This window comes from Aulonocara stuartgranti, assembly GCF_965226115.1.
Source record: "Aulonocara stuartgranti genome assembly, chromosome: 11".
Taxonomy (NCBI): domain Eukaryota; kingdom Metazoa; phylum Chordata; class Actinopteri; order Cichliformes; family Cichlidae; genus Aulonocara; species Aulonocara stuartgranti.
In genome coordinates, this window is record NC_138947.1 from 25907241 (window position 1) to 25916811 (window position 9571).

A 9571-nucleotide genomic window follows, 5' to 3' on the forward strand; every position below is an offset into this window, starting at 1 on the left:
AAACAAAATATATTATGCATCATCGAGAATATCCTATTATTTTCAAGGGCTAAACAAATTTGTTGCATGCTAAGTGGGTTATTTAAGATTTACTTTAGGCATGGAGGAAAATGAGAGACAGCACTTTTGGCTTTTCAGTACATGGACTGGTGTATGAAATGATTGGTGCACCATGAACGAGTAAACAGCCAATATGTTGTCCTGCGCCATTAATGCAGATCTGTATTGGGCCATAAAGAGCAGTGATTATGTGCAGCAAGAGAGGGGAGGAGCAGTCATTTTACTGCCATCCGCATTATTATGAGTGACAAACAGGCCACTGGGTAATGGATGGTTGCTGATGGGTATGAGAGATTGCCCATCCCAATTGACTATTTTTGAACAGACTATCATTAAATAGGCACAGAAAATAAACAAGCATAGTTTAACCTGCACCGTAGTCGCTTCAGGATCCAGCAGGGCAGATTTAACTGCTACACAGAGTCTCTTCTCTCCCCCTGCAGTGAAACTGTTGCATTCTGATGAAAGAGTTGCCTTTAGTTTGGCAAATTTATTGTGTTCCATTTGCTATATTGCCCTTGAAGTCTATTAACTTTATCTGCTGTCTATTGTTTTGTATTTCTATTTTACTGACTGTGTATTATTTGCCCGTTTTATGTGGCAGGCTGCACATGACAATAAAGTTTATCTAATCTAACAAAAAGCTTCAGCAATCAGTGTAGTATTGAAATAAATCCTTTTGTGTTCTAATTAGTGGCTTTCAGTGTAGGCTTCCGGACAATAAAAGAAATGTTGTTCGTCCCCTCCATGAGCACCACAGGTGTGTGAGCGTTTTCGTTAGGGGAAAATAAAATGTCACATTATTCGCAAAGTGGCGTCAGTTACTGAGAAACAATGTATAATGCTTTGCAGATTTGCTCTTCATCAATTGCATGTCGCTCTAAAAGGTGTCGAGGGAAAAAATAAAAAGAAGAACAAGGGCACACACTGCAGCGCAACATTTGGATAAAGGTCTCTGCATTGTTAAAGGACAAAAGTGTCAGCGGAAAGTATGCTACACAAACAAAGTCAGACAATGTCAGAGTGCATCACTGCATTTCAAATGTATGGCAGATGCTTTGAAACAAAGCGACTTACATTTGTCCCCACATATGCGCATACCTGTTAAGTGTGTTTATGTGACATAAACTGACCAGAGAAACTACAGATGGACGAGGGGAACTGGTTTCTCCTTTTCTTGTCAAAAGCAACTTAGAAATGTTTGCAACTGTTGCAAGACATTGTAAAACAATTGCAGTGCATAAACATGCACAACTGTGTTCTAAGCATAAAGATACTTAAAACAGCTGTGCACCTCGTGCTTTCCCCCCCACATGTATTTGAAGTAATTTCTCTGCTTGCTTGATACTCCATTTCCTCATGAATGATTGTAGTGAATGCTTAGTCAAGGACACCTCTTGGTCTGGATGGCATTTCATCATTGTTCACGATGATGGCCTAATACAATGGATGGGGAAGGCCATAGCACCTCCCCTAGCCATCAAATTTAGCACTAAAAAAACCTGCATTGATTTGCACCCAACCTTAACGGTGAATCAGCCATTATAAAGATATCCATCAGACCTGTTACACAGCACTGGCTGTAAAGAAGGAGGTCTTTCCAAGCAAAGCAAAGCAAAGGTCAACAAATATCCTCATAGACTTCATTTGCTGCAAAGTCCCTGTATTGCTGTTGCTTCCGTAACCTTTACAAAACACAGAATCATCAGGACCTTGTGTAACACGGTGCTGATGATTCAGAGTGCTGATTTTAAATCTTGCACTGTCAAGCTAATTGAGGCTGGGATTTTCATGTGCAGCGTTTTGAATATTGTGATCCAAACAGAAGGGACTCTTTCACAAAATGCTAAAAACGAAAGCCAAATATAGCTGCAGACACCAGGATCAAAGCTGCACTTGAATTATTGGGGATCAGCAATGACTTTAAACCTTAGTATGTTTACTGAGTGTTCCAGTGGGGAGATTGCTTTCTGCGACACACCAAATAATAGGTTGGGACAGTTACATCACAAGTGCAAAATCTGCACATCTATGGATATTTCAAGTGGAAATTTTAGTACTAAATTTTCTGCTGGTTTGGTGGGCATTTTTGAAACCTGTTGGTGTTTGATCGAGTGGTTGTAGTCATTCAGTGGTCGCTGTACAACTGTTATAGCATATTTCTTCAATGATCATAGCTTTTGAAAAGAACAGAGATAAATGTGAGAATACATATGTGTGTGTGTGTGTGTGTGTGTGTGTGTGTGTGTGTGTGTGTGTGAGCGAGAGAGAGAGAGAGAGAGAGAGAGAGAGAAAGAAAGGGAGAGAGTCTCTCTCCTGTCTCTCTTTTTGTTGCTTGTTTGCTGTCATACCTCTGGATCATGAATCTTGAAGGTCTGCTATCCAATTTCATGAACTTTTCTCTCAGAGCTATCAAAATCTGTTCTCTGAGTTACAGACTTAAAGTGTTGCATGAAAAAGAGAGAGTCATTTTTCTTCACCATAACCAGAACAGCAACTTTAGTAGACACGAATCTTAGACTGATGGCCTCAAAAAGAAGGATTTTATCTGCGTGGCTGTACTGCACCTTTGCATTTCATATTGATAGAATGTGCATTATCGCAGTCCCTCACTACGCTTGTCTGCATGCTTGATGAAAGGGAAATGGGCTCCCTACAACAAAAACAGAAAAGAGGCTTCCTAGAGAATCACTATTACCTCATGAGTGTGTCACTGCAATTTGGGAAAGGGCTGTGAAGTATTAGATTTGGTGATTTTGAATTGCCAACCACTGAGCTGAAAAATAGTAAAATCAAATACACTGAAACACAGCTGGCACATGCATAAGTGCATGGTCACACACACACATACTCAGGTGAAAAATGGTCAAATCAAATAGACTGCCACGCTGAATCCCAGCTGGCACATGCATAAGTATGAACACACACTGTTGTGTACAGAAATAACAGCGATTGTGTGTCTGTGTGGCCTAGTTTAATAACTACTACTGTAGCTCATCGTGCTTTACTTACTTCCCAGCAGATATGGTATTTTATGGCTAGACACCAGTAGATCCTCAAAGTGCTACTGAGGCATATTGCACCTGATGCCAGACCACCGCTGTGAGAGTTGCTGTACAACACAAAACTGTGAGCCAACAACACATCTAATAGGATGCCTGTCGCTCAAGCCTCCAATCTCCCAAACAAACAATAACATCAACACTTCACTTTTCCCGAAGCGACATAAGAAAGACACACAGGATAAGAATTTGTTTTTTATCTGGCCACTTATCTTTTCTATGTAAAACTCTTATTCAGCCTGGGCTGCCACCTTGTAAGGTCTTTGTTTTGCAGCATATTAAAACCTAAGTTGTGTTTTAAATGGACCTAACTGATGACTTATTAATGCTTTTATGAAAAAAGCGAGTCCTGGTTCAATCGAGAAAATTGAAAGAAGAAGCATTTTGGACAAACCAGACAAACCATGTTAAACAGGCAAAGTTAAAACAAACGGGAAAAAAAAACCAAACCCAATATGTGCAGATATGGAAATGGATGAATAACTGCTTAAAAGAAATGCAACTCTACAGGCCAGGACAAAAAGCTAAGGCAAACAGCATGACACCCTGAATTCATTATTAGTTAATCAATGGGTTGTTTCACTATGCACAGCAGAAGCCTTATTGTGTCTTCTCACCTGTAACACTGGATAAGAGACTTTATTTTTGAGATAAAAAGAAGTAACTTTCAGATTAAAGTATTTGTAAAGAATTCAGCCGCTTCTAAGATGCTACTCTGTGAGCATCTTGTCTCAGTTTCAGCACCAGGATGAGGTAACTAAACTGGCAGTGAATGAGAGTGCCCCAATATTTCTTTAGTAAAACAGCAAGTTATTACCATACCATGTAAACAGGTCCCTATATTACATTTTCGATACTTTTGTGTGTCTTTGCCACTGATATTTGACATCGAGTAAGACTGACAGGCCACTCGTAGATTGTTACAAGAAATTTGTTTAATTAAGCACAGCCTCTGTGAGACCAAATATGAAGAACACAAAGCTACCTTTTGAAAAATCTAATAATTCATTTGCTAAAGGGGAAAAGCCTGTTCTTGGTCTACCTGTGTGTGTAGATGGATTATATAATCTCCATGTGCTGCCTCAGAAACATTGTAAACATTGGTAGCAAATTGGTTTAGTTTATTTGAGAAGACATGCTGTAGATTCATGGTAACAGCCACTGAGCAATCTAGCTTTATAGTTAGCTTCACATTGCTTCATTTATTTTCCCAGACAGTGCTCTCCTGTCACATCAGAACTTCAGCTGACAACCACAGACACAAACAGGTGGCCACTGAGAAAGAACATCCATGAAGACACATGCATGTGTTATGAATTTAGTACTACTGAAAATATACTGCACTGTAGAAACATTTAAGAACAGTAATTATAACAAAAAATCAGAATATCATCTCTTACAATATTACCTTTTAATTGATGTGTAAGCAAATTTCTTTCAATAGTGTTTCCCAACTAGGGCCAACAACTGCAACTGTTTCCAAATTTCTGTCCCATGACTTATCTCCTTTTTTTGGTTTATTTGTTTCAAATGTAAAGAGAAATGCATGAATATTGTTAAATAAATGAAAAGTTTCTTTCAGTAAGTATAACTCCAGACATTTATGAGTTTAATCCTCACTTAAAATTGCACCTGATGTGCACAACAGGGTCCAGCTTGAATTTGTAGACTCTCAATTTGGCCTCACCTCAACATATTGCATTTAATCTCAGCTAACGGTGAGCTGTTTATCTTCCTGAATACAAGATGTTGCCAGTCTATCTCCCCCAAGAATACTAGTTATATTAAAACAGACTTCATCAGAACCATCAAACTATATCCAGGCTTCACAGGGGCCTGAGAGCAACATCTAAGAGCTTGGCCCAGGCTTGAAGCCACGAGCGAGCGGCCAGTGGGTGAACTGAGTATTACTTTGGTATGCCACTTGGACTATCCATTAAGATATCAGCACTGAAAGAAACATAAGAAAGCCAGAGCGTAAAATGTTAGCTGTTCCAAGTTCACGTATCATCATCCAGGAAAAGAGCTTATTAACACATCCAAGTAAAATCCTCTTTTTTATTTCCCCTCAATATTTTGGGACTCTGTAAAGTTGAGCAAACACAGACGAAACTGATTTGCTAGTCATCTAATATCCGTATTTAATTTAGTATAGCACAAAGACATCTTATTAAATGCTGGAATGTCAAACAATTTGCCCAGAATGCCTTTCCTTTACATTTGAAAGAAACAGTCAGTAATCATCTTACTGACATGTTGCCAGTCAGCCTAATTAGCAATGAGATGTTCTGTCAGGTCTTTACCTTTTTGTAGCACAAGTTCAATAAGTATTTAAATAATAATAATAAAAATGCCTACATTTCAAGTATAAAATGATGTTTTTGTACAATTTACAATTCAATATAGGTTTATATGATTTTGTTAATCACTGGACTGCATATTTATTTACATACTAAACTCCATCCCAACTTTTTTGGAACTGTATGGGTTGTACTTCTTCATCTTCTTCGACCATTTTTGTGGACCTTGGAGGCAGTTGGATAATGCCCAGCATTCCCACAAGATAGAATATAATTACACAGACAAATTGTAATCCTGATTAGCCCCAGCAGCCTTCCCAGCCTGTTTACATAATCACATTGAGATAAAGTCTTCATCAAGGGCTCAGTGGCCAGATTACAGTCTGTGTAGAACCCACCTGATTACCAATAATTAGAGACTGCCCAGTATAGACTTAATAAAGACACAGACACACACACACACACACGTGAGAGATCGAAGAAAATGTCAGAAATACAATGTAGTCACAATAAACAGAAGCAGTGCCACACGACAGATGGACAATTTTCAACAATCTGCTTGCAATCATTAATCGTTCATTGTCTTTTCAAGGGTCCACGATACAGCCCAGAGCCTCTGTGGTCTCTTTGCCCCTTCAGCTTCCTATGAGGACACACCTTCCTAATTTTCATTTATAAGACCCAAACAACAAAAAATGAATGTCTGAGCAGATCTTGATATGCAAAATACCACTGAAAATTAATTAAATCCATAAAAAGTATGAATATAAAGTGAAACAGCATCCATCTGCTTCACTATTCTAATAACCATAAACACTATACGAGTAAAGGGGGCAGATGAAGCAAGCTGTGCACATAACCACAGTCTGGTTCTTCAGAGCATCACCACTTACATTCACATGATATTATCCATTTCTTCTGTAAGTACAGAAGATTTATTGTTGTGAACATATTGATTGTCCACTGATCGATGAACGCATTGCGACAACCATAAAAAACGGACAAAGGCCGCTTTTGTACCCAAGGGAAGAGAGACAGATTGTTCATTGTCAGCGCAAAGGAATTCAATTGGTGTTTGAACCAGTTATTTTGATCATCTATTTCTTCATGTTTTTAAGGACTTTATCTTTAAAACCACAGAAAACTTCAATGTCTACAGTTTATCCTCTTCAATTTGTATACGCAGTATTATATTCTCTTCAAGGATGTGACCAAGTTGCATTGAATTTCCACAGTTAATCGAACTGCTGCAATGAGTTTTGTTTTTTTTAATGAAATTGTGACATTGTATCTGTTCTGCACAACAAGTTGCAAAACTTTCATTCAACTTCATTATATATGTGCACAGTGCCAAGATTTAGACAGGTGATGGAGATACCTAAGAATCAGAACTGTGCATCACCCAGGACAGGATCCTGGCTCAAAAATAATCTAATTATAGTCACTGAAAAAAGACCTCTAGAAAAGTGCTGTTGTACAAACCCTGCCAGATAGGAGTCTTTTTTATGGCATCATTATCTTAGAAGGAGAAGTGAGTCACAGGCCAGATGTAGCAGATATCTTTTTACTTCTGCAAACACTGTGTCAACTGTCAGAGGCTGAGGAACAACAACTGTTCCATAGTTCTTCTTCCTCTCATTGCGCCGTGTCACTATTTCCTCCACTCTTTTCCAAAAGAAGATCCAGGCCTTCTCCCCTTTCCTCACGTCCTCCTCCTCTCCCTCCCCCCACGCCCTCCCCCAATTCCTGGCTGGCTGTCTCCCTAATAAGTAACAGAACTAGGAGGATTGGCAGTAGCCTCAAGGTTTGACATTGCCACAGTGTGGGTGGTGATGAAACAGCACTGTGCCCGACTCTGCTCCACTCGACTTGGCTCATTCTTGGTGGGCGCTGCTACTCTGCATGCTGCACATCTCATCCACCCCCAAGAGACAGACGTTGGAATTACTCACAGGCCGAGCAATCTGCATGTAAATTAATATCTGTGAGTCCCCACATTCGGAAATAAATACATGCATGCAACAGATAGGTAGCCATTCAGTCACACGCATAAAACATCGTTAATGTGTTTTACGCAAAGACATTCAGAAGTAACACATTTTGGGGGTTTGGGGGGGGGGGGGGGGGGGGGGGGGTGTATTTTGATGGCTTCTCTCTCTTTCGCTCTTTGCGTCGGATTTTAGTAAGAAATGAGAATTTCACCCAGTAGTGTGTGGTACTCAAACAGACACACTCATGCACACACACACACACACACACACACTTCTGTTTCGACATGTAACTCCACTGCAAGGGCACGAGAATTTCATTTTTGCTTTCTGCAAATGTTTACGTGCCATTGAACAGCGGATGAGGACATGTTAATTGCAGTGTGCTAAATAAGCACTCGTCGCTTTGACTGACTTTTACAAAAGCTGTAGTGAGTGAACAGCATGAATCTAATTAAAATAAAAACAGAGAGATGACACAATCGAGCTCAAAGTCGTTTTTTAAGGACTTTATTTTGAAAACTGCTGGGAAAGTGGCATTTTACTAGTGCAGTTGTTGGTCTGACTAAATCTTGCTGATGCATATAAGAAGAAGACAGAGGGAAAATAAACTAAAGCAGCTGTTACCTCACCAGCTACATCGAGCACTGAAATGGTCAGACACAGAGACAGAGCCACCAGAATACTAAGAAGCCCACCTTACACCTGCCTGCACTGGCAACTTCGATAAATACCAGCCAACAAATTGGTTCTACACCACTTAACCTGCCTCGGTCCCTGAATGGGTTCAGTAACGTTTCTGGTGAGAAACCGGCCTGACGCAAATCTCACATAAATACTTGAAAAACTCGACCCAGAAACGAGAAAATGCGCGCGGCTTTATCCCAAAAGAAAATCAAAATCTCTTAACATGATCAATGTGCGGCGCGTGCACTTGCGCCTCAACAATTCACTAGTTAGCCTACTAAGCAAAGCAGCTCACGTAGGCTATTAGAAGAAGCGTAGGCTACCGCAAGAATATCTATTGAGCGAATCTGTCAAAGCCTGCATTGAGCGCAAAACCGCCGAAATGCGTCCCTTAAAAGTCCATCCAGAGAGCCAGGGTAGGCTATTATGTGCACGTCTGTAACGTTAAAGGTTTTGATTTCTTGCACGCACGCACACATGCGCGCGCAGACACACACCGAGGCACACCAAGCGCATTCGAAAATGCAGAGAATTGCGGCAGTGGCTCGTACCTTTCACACAAGTGAACATCAGTGAGAAGACGAGGTTCCAAAAAACAATCCCCGTTCTAATCCTCATCGTTTTGGCTTGAACAAAGTCCCGTCTGCCACATTTAACGCATCTCCTGTTGAAAACGTCCCGTAGTTCAATAGATCCGTCGTAGTATCCGTCTCTGTAAATCCCCTTCATGTTCACAACTAAAACATGTAACCTATGGCCAGTTTTCGCTTTCTGTGGGGGTTTAAGTAGATTCCCTTCTCAGAGGAGAAACAGGCAGAGCCGCCCGCCGCGCTTCGTCAGCTGATAGGAGAGAAGTGAGCAAGACTGAATTTTAGGATAGGACCACAGCAACCTGGACGAGGGCTCAACCATCTCTGCTGAGAGGGGCATCAAGTGCAAGGATCTCTGCTGGCGCGCTCTTGTGTCTGCCGTTCAACATATTTCCCTTTGAATCCCTAAAAACCGGCTGATGACGGAGAAGAGTCTGGTCTACAGTTTGAATGCTGGCTTTATCGATCGGCAATTGAGCCAGGCAGAGTGAGAGAGGAAAGGTGGCAGTGGGAGCAGGGAGGGGAGGGTGCGAGAGGGAGAGCGTCCTGTGTAAGTATGATTTGGCGGATGTGTGGGTAACAAATCATGAAGTGGGAACAGCAAGGTGTGGGTGGCAAAGGAGAAGGAGGGAGGTATCTTTATCTTTATTTGCATTCTTCTTTATGAGAAGAATGCAAATACTGAGAAAGAGTCGTACTGTGTTAATGAGAGCGTGTGTGTGTGTGTGTGTGTGTGTGTGTGTGTGTGTGTGTGTGTGTGTGTGTGTGTGTGTGTGTGTGTGTGTGTGTGTTTGAGGTGGAAAGGTGTGGGGGTGTTAGTTGAGACTCAGACAGGCAGCATCCCGTCCCGAGAGCTGATGAAAGAAATACGCCTGGTAGGCAAT

General features: G+C 40.9%; 1 protein-coding gene across 1 annotated transcript in view; it reads right to left on the reverse strand.

Moving 5' to 3' along the window:
• The window catches only part of LOC309717712 (CUB and sushi domain-containing protein 3-like), a 245739-nt gene extending 236531 nt beyond the window's left edge, over positions 1-9208 (reverse strand). Inside the window, 1 exon segment of the mRNA XM_082552492.1 lies at positions 8649-9208. Within this exon segment, the coding sequence (XP_082408618.1) occupies positions 8649-8826 (178 nt within the window). The 5' untranslated portion in view covers positions 8827-9208.
• Between the last annotated feature and the right edge of the window lie 363 nt (positions 9209-9571).